General features: G+C 45.7%; 2 protein-coding genes across 14 annotated transcripts in view; one reads left to right on the top strand and one right to left on the bottom strand.

The window, feature by feature from the left end:
* The window catches only part of LHX2 (LIM homeobox 2), a 56,397-nt gene that overhangs the window by 18,545 nt on the left and 19,290 nt on the right, over positions 1 to 18,562 (top strand). For 3 of the 11 annotated variants that reach the window (XR_015278235.1, XM_086858455.1, XM_086858457.1), the window contains exons 2-3: positions 12,902 to 13,107; positions 13,742 to 14,124. Coding sequence is in view for 8 of the 11 variants with exons in the window: in XM_086858455.1 (XP_086714581.1) it covers positions 12,902 to 13,107; positions 13,742 to 14,124 (589 nt within the window). In the remaining 3 variants the exon portion in view is untranslated. Of the gene's footprint in view, positions 1 to 8,786; positions 8,932 to 9,644; positions 10,163 to 12,901; positions 13,108 to 13,741; positions 14,125 to 18,562 lie in introns of those variants that run through there. The other 8 variants (XR_015278234.1, XM_086858451.1, XR_015278236.1 and 5 more) reach the window with 6 other exon arrangements.
* LOC111937114 (uncharacterized) lies at positions 4,398 to 8,880 on the bottom strand. Of its 3 annotated transcripts, none has more exons than XR_015278237.1 (6): positions 8,227 to 8,880; positions 7,559 to 7,794; positions 7,393 to 7,466; positions 6,978 to 7,090; positions 6,769 to 6,868; positions 4,398 to 6,249 (listed from the first exon to the last, which is right to left on the bottom strand). XR_015278237.1 is itself a non-coding variant. In XM_086858464.1 (6 exons), exons 1-4 carry the CDS (start codon positions 8,397 to 8,399, stop codon positions 7,080 to 7,082), a joined length of 411 nt encoding a protein of 136 aa, XP_086714590.1. In that variant the 5' UTR covers positions 8,400 to 8,880; the 3' UTR covers positions 4,398 to 6,249; positions 6,769 to 6,868; positions 6,978 to 7,079. The 3 variants fall into 3 exon arrangements, 1 of the variants encoding a protein (XP_086714590.1); XM_086858464.1 differs by having other exon boundaries at positions 7,642 to 7,794; XR_015278238.1 differs by lacking the exon at positions 7,393 to 7,466 and having other exon boundaries at positions 7,642 to 7,794.

The raw sequence follows: 18,562 nt of genomic DNA on the forward strand, positions 1-18,562 counted from the left end.
GATATCTGTCTAAAATAATAAGCCTAGAAAGTTAGAATAAACATTATGATTATAAGCAGAAAAGGCAGCTATACAAATGTAGCATGAGTGTTATATTTTAATGATAAACTCGAATTCCTGCATGAAAAACATTGGATGTGGAATTATGAACAATAATAAAGTTCTGCAAAGAAATTTTTTACAGTAAATATTTTTTGCTGAGATCTTTATCTCTTTCCATGATATTATTAAGGCTGAGGGCTAACACTGCTGTGAACATGAATATTTTTTATTTTATACGTATGTGAACATATATTTAAAAGGATATCAAGGGAAAGATTCTTACTGCAATTTTTCCGCTAAAATAAACTTAAGACATCTCAGTGTAATGTGCATGCCAACACTTAACAGGAATGGAAGATTTATAACGATAGGGCTTTTTAGATTTGCACTCTGGGGTCCATTGAATCCATAGGCACATCCACAGTTCCCTATCCTAAAATGTTAGGATGGTGTTTTATATTTGCCATTCATATGAAATACTGTGGATATGTAATACCGAAATTCATGATCTTGAGTTTCATCAAATATATGTGCAATAAGTTTCCATTAATGGTAAGGCTAAATCATGGGAAATGTGTGCTTTAGGAAATAACACAAAGATGTCATAGAAAGCCTAGCTCTGCTGTATCAAGGTGCTTTGAAATTTTACATGATCAAATATACATGATCAAGCTGTGCTTGTTAGGGTATGAGGGGCTCCAAATGGTCAATGGCTATTGATCAGGCTGTTAAGTATTTGTTCACGATTCTTTATCTCCCAAAAGGTTCAGGGAAATGAACAGTGAAAAATTGCATCAGAGCCCACCTTTGTTTGAGATTGATGTATCAAAACAGAGTATTCATTTGCCCAAATCTATTGGAAAAAATGTGTTATAAATTATGATATAAGGGCTCCAAGCACAGAGTATTTCCCATTTTTTAATTATCTTTGTAAAATTTTAAGTGCTAATTAAAAATGTAAAGACAGAGTCTTTGTAGAACACGAATGGTGAATTATTGATAAGAGCAGATTTACACAGCAAAAACAGAGATACAATCAGAGCTCATCAGTTGACCTTTACATTTTACTTTACATTTTTCTCATGCCAAAATTTTTTTTACTGAAGTTGCAATAACAGTGATGCAGATGAATCCATAAGGTGAGAATGGAAATTTCTGTTACTCTTAGAAAATAGCAAATCTTTCTGGAATCAGTAAGTCTCTATCTTTTACTATCTTTCAGTAATTGAATACATATTACTCCTCATGAAGAGTTCAATTAAATGTGGTGGGTTTTTTAAATTATAATGTCATTTGGCTAACATCTCAAAATATTTGAATAATAATTCTTCTTTCTTGAGATTTCTACAGTGTGTATTTCTACAAGTTCATAATAGATATTGTTTATTTTTAAAATTATCTATAAAGTTATAGATAATAATTCATAATTCAAAATATTACACATGTTGAAAGAAAATGCTAATGTATAATTCCTGCAAAATCATGTAAGGCATACTTTATTTGATTTCATAATACTATACATTACATAAATTCATAAGATCTTTCCTGAACACAGAAATCTCTGAAGAGAAACTTACTGCACACTAAAGAAAACTACTGAACACAATTATTTCTACAGATATTTGCCTCTAAGAAATTATAACATATGTCTGTGTCTGAATCTGCAAATAGATAGATGGTTACACACACATATGTTCATCCACACACACACAGCCTCACACTGTGATATATCTTATACATATTTATATAAACAAATTTACATACTGCATCTTTGGAAGTCTTAAAATCGGCAATAGATATTTTGTGCATCATCCTCAGGTGGTAATTCCCTTAAAATTACTGAATATTTTCCAAATGATAATTACATTGAAAAGAATCAGCCACGCTTATATAAAAAGTTTGCTAAGTATAAAATGGGCAAAATGTCCCGGATTGGTGGGAAATGCCCTCTCACCTTCTCGTGTCTGACCTGCCACTTAATTAATCTGCTCTTGTCTGGAGCGGGCAGTGGGAGCGAGAGGCAGCCCAGCAGCAGAGCCTCCAGCACTTGCAAAGTTCACAGCACATTCAGCTTTTAAAGAAACTCATCTCACACAAGTACATTTATAAGATTTCACTGCCACTGTTGCAATTTGCATCTTATCTGACTTCTTGCTGCTGCCAGGATTTGCACACAAGGTGCCCCGCGTGTCCCCGTCCGTGGCAGCTCCGTCTGTGCCCGCTCCCCGCTGGAGCACAAAGTTTCTCTCAGTCCATACCTGCTCCAGGGCTGGGAAATGGTGCTGCAGAGCCAGCCGGTGGCATTCAGGTAGTCCAGAGAAGGGTTTGGAGTGACAAAATATTGACTGCATTTGGTATTCACTTATGAAGGATGACGTTAGTGCCACAAAAATCCCTGTGATGTACAGGGAATAGTTAATTAATTAAAGGACCTGCTAATTGCTACTTGAGGTACTGTGCAGAGCTGATGAAGAGTGCTTGGTGCAAGGTTAGCTTCTCAGTTTTGAGTGAACATTTTCATTTAAAAGATTTCTTTAAAGTACATCCTAATTTTTTTAATGTTTTTTCAGGTTACTGTATCTAGTTCAGACTCAAGTGTTCAATTGAGCTTCAATTAATTATAATATATAGTCAGGGTTCTTTAGCTGGGATAGATTGATGGAGAAGCTTTGTTTCATTTGGTGCAGGTGGCACTGTTTAATAAGCACAGGAGAGAGTGAATAATGTAGTGTTTGCAAAGAGAAATAAATGCAAAATAGAGAGGTGCAATTAGATCAGCTCAGAGAAATAAAGGATAAATATTAAATGGTCAGGTATCTTGCAAATATCAAATAAAATAGTAATAAGTATCCAGTTGAAAACTGCCATTTTAATTTATGACTATCTAAAAGCGCTGCTTTAAAATAAATCTACTGAGCAAGTCTTCTGCCTTCATTAGGCAGGCGCATTGCAATATCTGGAAAATACCAGACTGCTAATTTTTAAACTCTACGCATTTTTTTTTTCTGATACTGAAATATAAACAGATTCTAAATTTGAAATACAAACACAACGGCTTCAAAAATTAATTTCTAAATTGTGTTATAAAATGTCTTAACCTTTGGCATTCTTTTTTTTTTTTTTTAATTGGAACTACGTTATATTGGGGAAAAAATTACCCTATGGAAAATTAATCTGGGAAAACTTGTAAATCATTATCAGTAATGCACTAGCCAATGAGAGGCTTCTTTGTGTGCACTAAAGATGAAGTGAAGTTGCAGAAGATTATTGGAAAGAACAACAAAATTGTAAATTAAAAAAGTAAAAAAGCCCATGAAAATCAAAAATCTTCTAATGGCACACAAAACCTCAAACCAAGTATATACTCCTGAAAATAACAAATAAGAAGAAAGAGAAGAAATGTCATTTGGCTTAAAAAAAAAAAAAAAAAAAGATCAGGGTATCTGGTAGCTAAGAGGATAGTCCTGTAAGCTACTTAACAAAAGAATGTAAATGTATTAGGCATTTCAGCAACACTCCTGAATCTAAGAACGTCAGCTGTAGACAGATTTTCCACAGACGAGTCCCCCCTACTGCTAACCTTTTAAATATACCTATAAAATACAAAATGTTCCCAATCACCTCCAATAAAGGAAGCTTCCTTACATTAAATGCATCGAATATTTGTGTTAGAAATCTGAAGTGCTTTCTGATGTGGTTAAATTCACAAAGAAATGTGGTTGTAGAACAGAAAGGAATGTATTGAGCACATCACTCTGAATATTTGCAGATGGATACAGAGCTGGGGAAGTTTACTTATAAAGTATGGAATTAATCATACTCTTAGGCTCTGAATATTCAAAGGAGGCAATACTATTGGAGTCTTTTCTCCCCAAGCCTTGTTTTTCTTATGTAGCCGTGTTTACCAAATCCCTGATACACCCAATCGGGGCAGGCTCCCAAACCTCCCGGATTGGTGGATGCTAAACTTGTAAAATGTTTATGAGGGAGTGTTTGCCTGGTGCTGCAGGCCGGGGTACCCCGCTGGCAGCGTGGAGCTGCCGGGCTGCTGCACACGCAGGGGCTGCAGCGACAGCACGGGGGGAGCTGCGCGGCCACCGGCAGCTCTCAGCTCAACTCTTCTGTGTGTTTGGGCAAAAGAGTCTTCACCCCAAAAAAATAACCTCCCCTGGTTTGTTACAAAAATAAAAATCCATCCATTTGCGTTAAAAAACATGTTCCTACAAAAGACCTCGTTACAATTTTTTGAGCTCTAACTGTAGAGCAATAAGATTAGTCTGCAGTAAACAGATTTAAAAAAAATTAATAAGAAGCAGCTACACTTATAGATGCAAAAAAGAGACATTTTTGCAGTCTTTGCCATGTTTTGTGCATGAATTTACTGAATTTCTAGTAATTACCATTTCATATTTGGTAAAAGTTATTCTATTTACATTATTTATTATAGTAGATGCTTGTCAGGCAATCAGATCTAAGCACATCACCAGAACTGTATATTCCTTAAAATAAAACTCCAAAGCTGTCTTAAATATACGGCTACTGACCTTCAGAATCATGTTTTCTTTACCAATTCACTGTAATAAAAATGAACATTTTGTCATCACTTTGGGAAACTGTGCCAAACACCTTAAAACACATGTCACATGCCAACTTTACTTCATTTTTCTCCTCAGGGAATAGATACATCTGGAATCATAATCACAGATAAAAACCTTGACAAAATTGCACATGAGCCCAGCCCTTCTCTCCAACACCTACCTTTTCATAACATTTAATACAATATTAATATCGGTTACTAAAAAGGCTTCCAACCTTTACATTTCTGACATAACATGTTCAAACCCATATTTCACACTTCTTGTTCTGTTTTAAGTTCAGTGGATTTAACAGGACTCTGGAGAGAAGATCATGTGGTTGAAGATTTCCCTCCCTCTTTGACACCCGTAGAGGCAGTTTTGGAATTGTTTAAATAGCTGTGGCTATATAAACTGAAATATGTGAGACATTGGACATCTTATTTCTCTCTCACATCTATAGATACGTGCTTGTGTTTTCATCTGAAATCAATTGCTTGTACCAGGGAACAACAATTCCAGCACAACATCTGGGCAAAACCTTTGGAATATTTTCCTTTTAAACTGTATTATTTCTCTTTCCTGCATATGCCTGGTTTACCAGACAAATATAGTTAGCTAGTATATATAATAACAGTATTTGGTCTTTTTTGTTTGTGATTGACAGTTTTTCAAATCAAAATAAAACACATTCTTAGTCGATCATCTTCTTGAGAGTGCGCTCCTGTTTTAAGCTCGGTTTGCTTCTGAAGACAGCCAGAGATCTCACTCCATCAGGGGTAAATGGTGGAATTATGGGATCCAACAGATCCCATACTCTGAAAAATGCTTAGCTTAATATTTAATAGCTAATTCCTGGACTAATATTTTTACTGCATTCTTTTATCAAATACTCATCAGCTGGTATTGCAAAGAAAAAGAATTGGAAAACTTTGAAAATTTCCATTTATGATTGTGTTTGTAATTAATCCCATGCTGGAAGTACCTCGGGCAGCTCACTGTATGGCTTTGTTCATGTCAGAATGGGGAGAGCAACCTCTTTTTGTTACATATTTAACAGCTTTGAAAGACATTTTTTTAAACAGCAAATGTATTAGACAGCTTTAAAGCAGAGGACATTAAATAGGGGCCAATTATTCATTCAGTAGCTCTATGTGCATCATGAACATGCATACCACCAAATTTTCCTGAGACAAACCACTTAAATTTCCCATGACTCAGACACCATTTCTGTACTAACTAGATAAGGATAGCAATCATTTGCAAAAAGAAACAGATATAACATATTTCCTACCCTGGAATACCGAAAAAAATATTTTAAAATACGTTCATTTACAATTTGGGGACAGCATTGGTGACAAGAAATGTCCTATTTTTAAATGGAAGAGTGTTCCTTGTGAAGATAATTTCATTATTCTCCTTCACTTTAAAATGACCAAAGTGTCTAACTCAGTATATAAGAAGTGCAGAAGGTGATCCATGAATGGAGTAATAATTTGCCCGAACCACTTCAAGTCAGTCCACGGAGCTGCTGGTCTGTCTGCAGCAACTCGGGGAGAGGAAGAGCTGAGCTGAGCTCCACTTGCTGACAGGAAGCAAACTGGCTCACATTTTAGGAGAACAACATCATTGCCTATAAAAATGAAGAAGAGACAAAATAAATAAAACCAGTTAATGTTGTAGTTAACTTGCAAATCAAGTAAATCTGTTGGTACAGTATTTTAGAAATAAACGATAACAGCATCACACCAAACACACATTTCTGAACATATACGCATTCTGATTTTGATTTAATGGTATCTCAGCGTCAACTATTGCTTCCTTTGCTGGTACACACTTCCTGATGCCTACTGTGAAGGGTGCCCATATTTACAACTGAGTAAGATGATTAATTACACCTTGTCAATCACGGTGCATGAAGACATAACACCACAGCAGACAATGAAGAAGATGCCTGAAGCTACAATTACATTTTAATTCATAGTTTATTGTATGTTCCCATATATTGCAGTCTAATAACCGTAGGGGCATCGAAAACATATGAGATATCAATCACTCTGCCCCCTGGTCTTTCATGTTTATATTATTCCACAGTCTTTAAATTACCATAAGTAGTTACTTATTTTCTAAGCTTTCTTCTCTTCTCTCTTACCTTTTGCTTCCATTTATCTTTTTATTCTTAGTATCTTTATCCAACAGCTATAAGTATTTGATGGAAGTTTGTAGCTCACTTAAAATCTGTAACAGACAACCTGAAACCCAGCAATTAGCAAAGACAGCTTAGACTTGTGTTCCTTTGTTGAAGGAGGCGTTGAATCTTTTGTTCTGATTTAGTCACGGTAGCTGGGTGGAAGCTGGTACCTCATTATGTGGTTGGTCTGTTTGTCTGGTAGGTAGCAGATGGTACTGGAGATGACGTTACCAAGAGAGGCAGGGTAGAGAAACTCAAGACCTGTGATTTGTTCACCTGTCACCTATAACAAAATACAGGTTAAAAGACTTTATTATTAGCTGCACCATTTTTTTTAATGAAAAAACTCTCATTTCAAATGAGCCTGTGTTTCATTCTGAAGACAATTTTGCTCCAGCAATTTTTCTGTGGCTCATTATTTGAAAGTATCCTTGATTTTATTCTGAACAATGTAAATGTCATTCATGTGTCAGTGTGTACATTAGCAGCTTTATGTTTACATTCTGTTACTCTCCTTGTGTTTTGGTAGCAAGGTTTGGATGTCTTCTTGTGTTTGTATATCCATTAGAAGAAAATCAGAGATACCCTGTGAACTGGAGGCCATGCCATACTTTTTCAGCATGCTGTTGGTATTATTGGTTCCATCCACTGAGGCAATTCTGTAACATGAAATACTGTATTTTAATTCTGTTAAATACCTAAAATCTTTTTGATAATTATCAGTGTCATATAGAGTGTACAAATTCATGACCTTTCTTAACTGCAAAAAGTCTGTAACCAATTCAGTGATAGGGAATTAATCTGGTATGAAAACGTCTGAGGATAGTACGGTACACAGCTGTGGATAAGGATATCTGCAGCATTGCTTGAGCAAAGGTGAGCCAGTGCTGTCCCACGCGGGGTCCGTGGTATCTGGTGAGCAGTGATCCACAGCTGCTCCTGGAGGCAAAGCTCCCAGCACAGACGGGGCTTGGAAACATCTCGCAACTGTACAGAGGAAGGGAAAAATGATTTTATCAAGATAAATACTATACAGAGCCACTAATGGTGCTGTAGGATCCTAATCTGAATTCAAACGTGAACTTCCATTGTTTCCAAGGTCTGATTTTAGGACAGACTTTGGATACTTCCCACAGATGCCAAATTAGCTTGCATTCTGTATGGTTTCTGGAGGGGTCTTGTGGCTATTTCATATGCATTTCTACAAGAGACACTTTGTTCTCCTGTGTGACATGCAAATGTCTTTAACTACTCAGAGCAATCCCAACAGAAAGATGATAAAAGGCCTTAATTATTGTAAGAATGGAATGCATAAACCCAGCAAAGTTTGGCTGTAAACAGAAAAATCCAGTTTTAGCAAGGATAATCTTAACTGCACTACACCTGTAAGAGGCAAATCGCTCTGTCAGAAAACAGCACCTGATGGGAATGAGCAGAGTGATGTAATAATTCAGAGTCACGGATGAGGCGGCGAGTCTCATGATCTCAGATGTGCATTCAGATCTACCTTCCGTTGTGCTACCTTTGCTAACATAATTAGAAGTGTGATATTTGACATCTTTAATACTAATTAGTTCTTCCTCACTACGCATCTCCTGGATAAATATTTAGACATTGTGAACAGTCTCCCTGTGCACTCTTTGTCTTTCCTGGAGACTTTCTGAAGCTTCTCCTAAAGTTCAGAGACCTTCCTGGCCTGGTTTTCTTATGGTCTTCTTGGAAATGAGAGATGCGAGAGGCCTTGGTTTGTGGAAGGATCCACAAACTGGAGTGGCTCAAGTTATTATATTCTAGCAGTGAATATTTTTCATAACGAGGGTTATTGGGCACATTCAACTAGTCATAAATATCTGGGGTATCCGCGATCTCGGAGTGCAAACAAGCTCCTGAAGGCCTCCTTCTCTCGCGCTGGGGGAGTTGTGCCCCGCAGCCTCTTCGGCTCGCCATGGCCCGACACGTCGCGGACGGTCACCGGGCGACAAACGGCGAGCTCCGCGCGGGGCCGGGCCGCTCCCGAGGCCGCGGAGCGAGCAGGACGCGGCAGCGCTCGCGGTGCCCGGGCGGCGGGGACAGCGAGGGACAGCGGCCGGGCACAGCGCAGGGACAGCGAGGGACAGCGGTCGGGTATAGTGCAGGGACAGTGCGGGAATAGCGCGGGTACAGCGAGGGGACGGCGAGGGACAGCGCCCGGGTACAGCGCGGGGACAGCGCGGGGACAGAGAGGGAACAGCGAGGGGACAGCGAGGGACAGCGGCCGGCCCCGAGCACATGCCGGCGGCCCGGGCGCGGCGCAGCCAATGGCGGCGGGGCAGGACATGATGTCAGAGGGGCTGTAGAAAAGGCGCGGAGCCCCGCGCGGTCCCCGCGCTGCAGAAGCGCCGCTCGCAGCTCCGCGGCGGCTCCGGCTCCGGCTGCGCTCCCTCCCCGGGCCCCGCGGGCCGCGCCGCTTTAAGGACAGAGGGGGGCCGCGAGTGCCCGTCCCATCTGGTGCCCGTCCAACTCTTCCTCCTTCCCCTTGGCTTTTTCTTTTCCCAATGAGCTCCAGCGGGCTGGGGGAGGAGCGGGGGAAGGAGCAAACTTTGCCCCTGAGCTGCCGCTGCTGCCAGCCCTCTGGACTGTGAGTGCGTACGGTGGGCATCCGTCCCAGCAGCCCTGCAGCACCAGCCTGCTCACCGCCTGCTGCAGCCTCCCTCTCCCTTGCTTTCCTCCTCTAAATTTCGCACAGTACGATGTAAGGGGCTTGTCGTAATTTTTTTTCTAATTCTTATTTATTTCTCACCGAAGATGGTTTAATTTTTTTTTATTTCTACTATTTATTAATCCCTCCCAACCGTAAGCGTGCCCAGCCTTCTGCCAGCTGGGCCAGAGCATAAAGCCTGGGACTGCACCTGGGGCAATGAGCCCTACACTGAAGAAGCCTCCTAGAGAGATGTGCCGGGGCCGCGCAACAGACTAGATCCAAGCCCCGAAGCTTACACCACCAGTTATCCCCTCTCCCGCATCCCCTCCGCCCGCCTTTTCTGCACCCCGTCCCTTGAAACCTCGGATCACTGCCTGCGCCGCGCTCCGAAGAGCTCTGCCGGGGGAAAAACCCGGTGCCCAAGGAGAGACGGGGCGGCCGTGCTAGATGCATGGGGGAGGGCTCCGGTTAATGCAAGTTCTGGGCTCCTGCAGGGACCCCGACAACTGTCAACAGCAACAGCAACGCGGGCCCTCCTCCTCTGCTTCCTCAGCGATGCTTTTCCACAGTCTTTCCGGCTCGGAGATGCACGGGGTCATCGACGAGATGGATCGGAGAACCAAAAGCGAAGCACCGGCCATCAGCTCGGCTATAGACAGGGGAGAGACGGAAACGGTAGGAGCCGAAGGAATGGGAGAGTCATGCACCCCCCTAAACATACCAAACCCCTCACAGATACAGCTTTTCCCCTAAAATAACAGATCGGGGGGAAACGTTTGCGAAATACTAAATCAGAAGAAAATTAAGCATAAAGGCACCCCAAAAGATTAAATGAAACCGTGGGGAAAGGCATGAAACTGTTAATTATTAATAATATGCATAGTAATAGTAACGCTTGGGTGAAATGAACGGTACTGCTCTAGTGAGAAAACAGATAGACCAGCCTTTTGGTAGCGTCCAAGAACTCCTTCCCTTCCCCCAGCCTGTCCGGCCTTCCAAAGTTTTTAGGAAGAGGCAAAGTGTGGTTTTATACCGATAACGTTTTGGCACAGTGATTTTTTTTGTCTGCAGAATGGAAGCACAAACACCAAAGAATCCAATTCTGTGTTATTTTTCAGGTAGGATGCCTTCCTGGAGATAGTCTTTATAGCATTTATTTAAGAAGAAAAAAACCAAACACGAGTGTCTTTAAGTTGTGGGGTTTAAAAAATAATTAAAATATGTAAGTTTGTAAACATGGCAAGCAGAACTAGAAGATATGCCTCAGGGAGACGGATGGATACGAATTTTTATAACTTTACCACATTTTATCTTGTCTGCTGATGCGTAGTCCTTGTATATTAATACACTTAGATAATAAAAAGATGCATCCGTCTAACTAGAATTAAGCTGGCAAAGTGGAAGAAATTTCCCAAGTGTCTTAAGTGATTGAACAATTTCTGTATACTTTTTTTTTTGTTACAAAATTACAATTCTGAAGTGAAATTACCTCATACGTTGGTTAAATGCTGTCTTGTAAACTGATACAGGCATGTGCAAGGACGATCCGTTCTCAGGTTTTCAAACTTCATCAGTACGTGTTCTTTCTTATAATGTTATGTGAAATTTGCTTAAAGATGACAGTGAGTCTATTTAATCTTGAAACACCGGCTGGAAAACGGCCTTTGTACTATAAGGGTAGGATGCGATTTCTAATATAAATGGTTTTGGTTTTCTTTTAAAAAGTGAATATTTCTCCGTTACAGTTAAACAACATCCAATGACCTATGCTGGAATAAATATAGTGGCGTGATAGTTTTATATAACTATATATTGTCTATATGGAAACACGTGTGTATATAACAAATAGTGGCTTGGAATACTGGACCCTTGAATACCATTTTTAGGTCTCAGAATATTTTTACTGGAAAAGCAAAGTAGAAAAAAAATCGTTATTTTATTTAAAGTGGATTTACAAGAAACGACTTCTGTTATAAAACGATCCCGACTCGGAGTTCAGTTAATGCCTTAAAGAAACAAGCTACCGGTGGGTTCCTGTGACTAGCACCAGTGGAGTGCCAGGGTTTTGTTTGTGTGGAGTTCTCCTAGTGGGAATGATGCGGTGCAAACGGGAGTGCTCACAGAGATGGGAATTTGTGGTCCCCGCAAGCACAGAATGAAAGCAATGGGTTTGGCATGTGCTGGAAAATCAGCCTCGGTTCCTTTCGATTTCCTCCGATTAGCTGTCTTTGCTTTTGCTTTGCGCGAGGATTTAAGGCTCTAGAGGAGGTAAAAGCAAACAAACAACTTCTCCCCCGCCCCGAACCAAAACAAACTGCGTGTTGGGCACAGCTGTAAGGAAATGTTTCGGGTTCCCGTGCACGAGAACAGATCCTCCGCGGGCTTTTGTGCAAAGCGGGTAAGAGTAAGTTGGGACCGAAGTGGAAAGCAGCATATTGCAAGGTCTGCCCCAGACGCTGCTCCACCGAGCCTCCTCTCCCGAATGCTGTTTTAAGGTGTCTGCTGAAATAAATAAGCATGCTTAAACGGTTCCGATATTTCTCCCTCTTTCTTGTTCGGTAGAAGTTGACAGGATATGTATGAATTCGGGGTTTTTCGGAGGTTTCGATTGGATTGTGATTTGACACTAAACTATTAAATTATATAGGGCTTATATTTAGTTTTATTGCATCCAAGTTTATCCCAGCATAATCTAACGTGCTTTGTTGTTTTTTACCCACTCTTATTCCTACACATTTCCCACTATTTCGTTTTCCCGATAAAACATTCTGCACCTCGGATTTAGTTTAGTAACGCTCATCTCCTCCGCAGCTTTATTTACTGATCCCTTTAGCGCTTTGGGTCACAGCAGATCGCGATCCGTGTTGTTTGGAACCAGCTTGCAGAGAGCTGTGTCTGCAGCACTGTGACTATTGGGGGTTTGATCGTAATTCATTTGGAATTTTATAGCTGGGAAAATCCACACAGAGACACGCTCCACATATATGCACTCACAGAGCATTAACTATGCAGGCATTCTCAGTACATCCATAGTAATAAATTTTCAAATGAACTATCTGCGATTTGCCCTACTCTGTTATTATTGCGCGTGTTTATTGAACAGCATCTTTTCTTGGTTCGAGACTGGAAAATCCACCAGAAAAAAAAAAGTTCTGGGTCTGGCCTGGAAGCCTCTTCTAAAAGCCAGGGTGTTTTTCTGTTTGTCTCGCCCGCTTCCCCGCCTCCTCCTGGGAAGGTGGGATGCGCCGGGACCCTGGGGACCGGGCGCGGGGGCCGATCCGGGTGGCGGCTCGGAGCGCCCGCTCCTCTGCCAGGAAAGCAGCAGCCCGGCCCCGGCCGGGCAGGGGGAGGGGGGAGCCCAGCCGTGCTCAAGAGTTTCTCCCTCGCTAACGGTCTGTAATTGTTTTCCCCCAGCAGACCATGCCTTCCATCAGCAGTGACAGGGCTGCCCTGTGCGCCGGCTGCGGGGGTAAAATCTCCGACCGTTATTACCTCCTGGCTGTGGACAAGCAGTGGCACATGCGCTGCCTGAAGTGCTGTGAATGTAAACTCAACCTGGAGTCCGAGCTCACCTGCTTCAGCAAGGACGGCAGCATCTACTGCAAGGAGGACTATTACAGGTACAGCCTGCCCTCGGCCGCCAGCCGGGGACGGGGACACTGCCCGCCTCTCCCCCCGCTGAGCAGAGACTCCCCCATCCTGACGAGGCTGCGGAGGGGATCCGTGGGCTCGCGTGGGGCAGGCTGTGAGCTCCTAAAACCTCCCCCTGGGGAGGGACTCGTGGTGAGGATGAGTCCCGTGTTGCCGGGAGGGAGGCACGGCCTGGGCACAGCCTCCCCCCAGCCTGCTTTGGCCACTGGGGCCCTCACCAGGCTTGCCCTGCCCGGCCTCCTGCGCTGGCTGCGGGGCTGGGGCCGACAGCGGGGCCGCTCCTCGCCCGCCGCCAGTGCCTCCCGCGGCCCGGGGGTGCGGGCACATTCGTGGCCCGGGGGTCGGTGCCTTTTTCTGGTGGGGTCTGGAGGGGTGGGAGCTGCCCTGCGAGCCGGGAAACGGGACAGAATCTCCCCGCGCTCCCGTCCCGGGATGCCCGCCCGGCTGGGCTCCGCAAACGTCCCGGCTTTGTGCCGCTGCCCCGGCCGAGCTGGCCGGCCCCGGGACTCGCAGCCATTTGCCGCCCTCCGGGCAGAACCCATGAAGGACGGGGTGGGGGGGAGTGCATCTCTCACCGTCTCCTCTGGCCTTTCTGTTTTGCAGGAGGTTTTCGGTGCAGAGATGTGCGAGATGTCACCTGGGGATTTCTGCCTCCGAGATGGTCATGAGGGCCAGGGATTTGGTATATCACTTAAATTGCTTCACTTGCACCACTTGCAACAAGATGCTGACCACTGGCGATCACTTTGGCATGAAGGACAATCTGGTGTACTGTCGCCTCCATTTCGAGACTCTCATCCAGGGGGAGTACCAGGTGCATTTCAATCATTCGGATGTAGCTGCTGGGAAGGGCCCGGCTTTGGGAGCGGGCTCTGCCAACACTTTGGGACTGCCTTATTACAATGGCGTGGGGACTGTCCAGAAGGGGAGACCCAGGAAAAGAAAAAGCCCGGGGCCTGGAGCAGATCTGGCAGCCTACAATGCAGGTAAGAGACCCCCACCTTCCCCCAGAACAGTTCAAATGGCTTGTTTCTGTTCACTTCCAAAGGGGGATTTCCGTTTATTTTAGCTTAAACTGTTAATAATAGTTTAGCTGCAGCATAATTATTGAGATCAAGTGCTGTCAAACTGCAATTACAGAAGCTAATATGTTAGCATTTTTCACTTCAGCTGGAAATAAAATGTTTTGAAGCAAGGTCATCTGGTTAAGGGGGGGAAGAGGGGGGAGTGCAGCCTGAAATAAAATCTGGAAACCAGAGATTTTAAGTTAGCACTTCAGAGACCGGTGAATTTTCTTTAGTGGCTACACTCTAAAGCTGCTGATGGGTGAATTGTTCAGCCCTGTCCTGAGCTCTCGCACCCCAAAGTTTTGGAAGGAAAGAGAGAAAGGAAGTGGCCGTTTCCCGAGGCCCTGGAGTGGGAGGCGGCCGGGGGTGCAGGGCGGGGTGTGCCCGGGCAGGGGCCGCGGGCAGCAGGTGTCTGCGGGCAGCGCAGAGCCCGCTCACACGGGGGCAAGTTCCGCTGGAGTTTTGTTCATGAGACGTGACTCGGTGAAGAGTCGGGAAACTCTCAGCATCCCCTTTGCAGCCCATGGCTGCCCCGCGGCACAGCCCCTGCCGCTGAACCGAGCCCAGCAGCAGGAGGAACGGCAGCGACCCTGGCAGCAGCCGGGGCTCTCTGTATCCAGCAGCAAACTTTCCGACGTGTTTCCTCGTTTAACCTCCCCACCGCCGCAGCACTGTAATTTTACAGGCAAAGAAATTCGAGCAATCTCCTGCCCCCCCTCCCCCCCATCCCCGCTCCCCTCTTCCCCCCGTTCCACTTGTCCATGTAGCTGCCACCAGAATGGCTGCCATCCCGGGGGCTTCCTGCGCTGCAACGGGAAAAAAATGCTTGGACAAAACAAAATTCTTAGATGTTGGTTTTATTTGTAGATTTGGAGGCAGAGGTGGGCTTCCCCCCAGTCCGGCGTTTCCCGAGCCGGGCGCTCGGGCGGTCCCGCCAGACCCTGGGCACCGAACTCGTTTCTCTGGGTCCTTCTGTGCCTCGGTGCCCTCTGCGCTTCTCCGCTCGTCCCAGCCTGTTTTCTCTTTTAACCTACCTGGTTCGGACGCGTCCCGTAGGGTGCAGATTTGCCTTTAACATATTCTTCTCTCCTGGAGAGATCGTTCGGTAAAGGCCAAGTTTGCTGCGGTTTGTTCCGAGCCGCATCTCTGCGTGCCCCGACAGCTGCGGGCTGCGCCGGGCGGCTGCCGCTCCTCCTGCGCCGGGAGGAGGAGGAGGAGGAACGAGGGGAGGAAGGCGCGGGGGGGACCCCGAGAAGTTCAGGGGTGGCGAGGGGTTCGGGTTTCGGGCCGGGGGAGGCAGCCCGGGAACGGGAGGCTACGGGTGTTTTGCGCCTAAAGAGAGTAATAGCGACGAAATGGGGTGGTTTGCACTGAAACAATAGCGACGAAATAGGGTGGTTTGCACTGAAAATGGCAGGGAGAAAAGGCGCATCTCTAGACGGCAAACGCACCTCGGGAACAAAATTGCCAGCTATTATTGGTTGAACTAATTGCTGAATAATTTGGAAGTAGTGCAAAAAGCAGTAGTAGTCCCAGTGGTGAAGGTGGATGTAGTGTTCTCGCGAGTAACAGTTCAGGTTTAGAACAGTCATCAAATATGCATCTTTCCCGTTAAAAAAGTCCCCTTTTCGGGGGGATTAGCTTTTAATTGTCCTTCCGCTGTCTCCCTGTGCAGGGCAGATGTTCAGATTCAAAGGACCTGTAAACCGAATCAGCGGCATCTGTCCTGGATGGGAGCTCAGCCTGAGAAAGTCTCACTGCTCCCTGACTTCCTAAAGAAAGCGCCTTTAATTGCATTTTGAAAAATTCGTTTACAAAATAATTGCCGTCCGATTTTTTTTTTCGTCTTTTAATCGTTGTTTAGAGCGTGCAACTGAAACTTTAGCTATCTTCTTTGAGTAACCTCTGGCTTCTCTGCTTAAGCTGTTTATCTGCTTAACTGTTTACTAGACCTATAATCGACTAATTTATGCGGTAATAAGTGCCATTGATCTTGGAAATCAGACTGCGTTGCTCGTTGACGTAAAATTCCACGAACGAGTAAATTATTGCAAAGCCTTCGATTTTGTGCCTTTTAAAGAGAAACCATTAAAAAACGTTATAGTTTCTCTTTTTACTTTTAGTAGAACTTGTCATTTCCTTCTCAGAAATGCACAAGAAATGCACAATGTTGTCCTCCGAGGGGATCTGTTCCTGGTGATTTGTGTAGAATACTTTGTGTAAATAAATGTACACCCAGAGGTGGTGGGGAAAGGGGGACCCATAAACTTGGCAGAGTCGAGACTGAAATAATTTTGTAAATTGCAGCAAATATTCATCTGCAACACGAATTAGACTGACTCTTTTTTTTTTTTTTTTTTTTTTCCTACTTAAACGAGGCTCGGTTTGCAGGGGGATGATGGGTTTAGATGTGGATAGAGCCTGACAAGTGGAAAATAGCTTAGAAGGATGCTGAAACTTCAAAAAGATTTCTTTTTCTTTCTTTTCTTTCTTTCTTTTTTTTTTTTTTTTAAAGTGTGTTCCTGTGATCATAATTTCCTCCTTCACTTGTTGGAATGGAGTTTGATGGGTTTTTTAGGTCAGTAAATCAATGGCTGAAAGCTTGCTGAACACAGAAGCACCTGTAAAGAATTTTGAATACTCCCTTTGTGAATTAGACCCCAAACCTCCCACAGTCTGCTATGTTTTATTCATTTGTATCTAGTCTGGCTTTAAGACACTAAAATATCCTGGAAAATGACAGATGTATTGCGCAAACTTGGGGCACGACGAGCTGATAAAATACCCATAATCTGTGCAAACAGCCAAGATTATTAAGAAACGCTTCTTTCCTTTGCTAGCAGGAAGATGTCTCGTGCTTCGCTGCGAGGGTGACGGAATATCCAGGCTGGATAGACATCCTCAGCCGAAGGGGACTGGGTCAGGGGGTGGCTTTTTCCCGGGGGAGCCGAGGGGAGGCTGCCAAGGCGCCGATCCAGCTCCCGGCAGGCTCGGGGCAGCGCCGGGTACGCCTGGAGCTGACCCTCTCAAGTGGCTGTGTCAAAAGTGGTTTGAGTTTTTTCCTGACAAAAATGCGAGAAGTCTGGGAAGTTTTGAAGAGAGAATCTCTCTTTCCTCCTCGTTTCCCTTGGGACTAAAAGCTCACAAGAAGCTTTCCTCTGACTGTGACAGAGCGAGCAGACTTAAAATCGGATGTCTTGCAGGAAAAGTTAGGGTTTACCTCTTTCCCCCGTCCTCTTGCTTCTGCCCCTTCTCCCCCTCCTCCCGGGCCGTGGTCACCTCTCGGGTCCCCGGGCGCATCTGGCCCCTCCCAGGGGGCTGGGGCTGGGGTCGGGGCCGGGGCAGGAGCAGGGGCTGGGGCTGGGGTCGGGGCTGGGGCAGGGCGCCGGCATCGCTCCCGTCCCGCAGGGCGAGCGGGGCCCCGGGAGCCCCCCTCGCTTCCCGGCAGCGCCCCCCGTTCCCCGGGAGCCCCCCCCGTTCCCCGGGAGCCTCCCCCGTTCCCCGGGAGCGCCCCCCGCTCCCCAGGCGCCTGAGGGCCGGGTCCGTGGGGCAGGGCGGGCAGCGGAGCCCCTTCCCCCGGCGGGGCGGGCAGCGAGGAGCCCGGCCCGGCCGGGGCTGCCCGGGTTAATCGCGGCGCTCAGGGACTGACCGCGCACTCGCACCGGCCATTCAGCGCCATTCAATTGGCTTAATTGAGGGGAAAAACCCTGGCGGCGGTTCCTCCCGCGGGGCCCGGGCCCCGCCGCCCCTCTGCGGCCCCTTTGTTCTCCCGCCCCGCGGCCCCGGCCCGGCCGCGCTCCCCCCGGGGGCCACCGCGGCCGGGGGGGGCCGGGCCTCAGGCAGCCCCGGGGGGCACCGGGACGCGCAGCCCCTTTGTCCCAGGCGGCCGGGAAAGGCCGGAGGAAGAGGGCTTCTAATCCTGCTCTCCTCCGTCCTGGCCTTGTGATGCTCGGGCCTGGGCTCCTTAAGACACACTGCCTTTATCTCCTCAGAAACACCTCTTGAAATGTCAAGGTTGAGGCAGCGCTGCCGTGTCTGTTGCTCCATGGCTTGGCTCCTTTTAGTGCCGCCAGGCACCTCGGAAGCAGCCAGGGGTCCCTTGACTGCTCCCGGTGCCACAGCTTCACCCCTTGTAATTCCTGTGGTGAGAAGTTCAGGAATCTGCCTTCTCTTAAGTGTCTTCTCCCTCCTCCAAATAGAAGGACTACGGCTGTTCCTGTCCCAAGTACCACTCAGAGGGCTCTGTCTCGTTTCTGTCCCCTTTGAGGATATGGGTGCCACAAAGTCCTCTATATGCTCCGACCAAACTCCAAATGCAGTTGCACCCCTGCCCGGTCTAGTTAATCACAAGTTCCCT

The sequence above is a fragment of the Cyanistes caeruleus genome, chromosome 20 (genome assembly GCF_971803275.1).
Source record: "Cyanistes caeruleus chromosome 20, bCyaCae1.hap1.1, whole genome shotgun sequence".
NCBI classification, from domain to species: Eukaryota; Metazoa; Chordata; class Aves; order Passeriformes; family Paridae; genus Cyanistes; species Cyanistes caeruleus.

Bases quoted from the DNA above. Each gene is read 5' to 3' on its own strand.
- LOC111937114 (XM_086858464.1), bottom strand. From the start codon at position 8,399: ATGCGTAGTGAGGAAGAACTAATTAGTATTAAAGATGTCAAATATCAC. The intron at 7,795-8,226 runs GTGCTGTTTTCT...TCCTCTGTACAG, and splicing joins ACTCTGCTCATTCCCATCAG to TTGCGAGATGTTTCCAAGCC. The intron at 7,467-7,641 runs GTACCGTACTAT...TTCATGTTACAG, and splicing joins ATATCCTTATCCACAGCTGT to AATTGCCTCAGTGGATGGAA.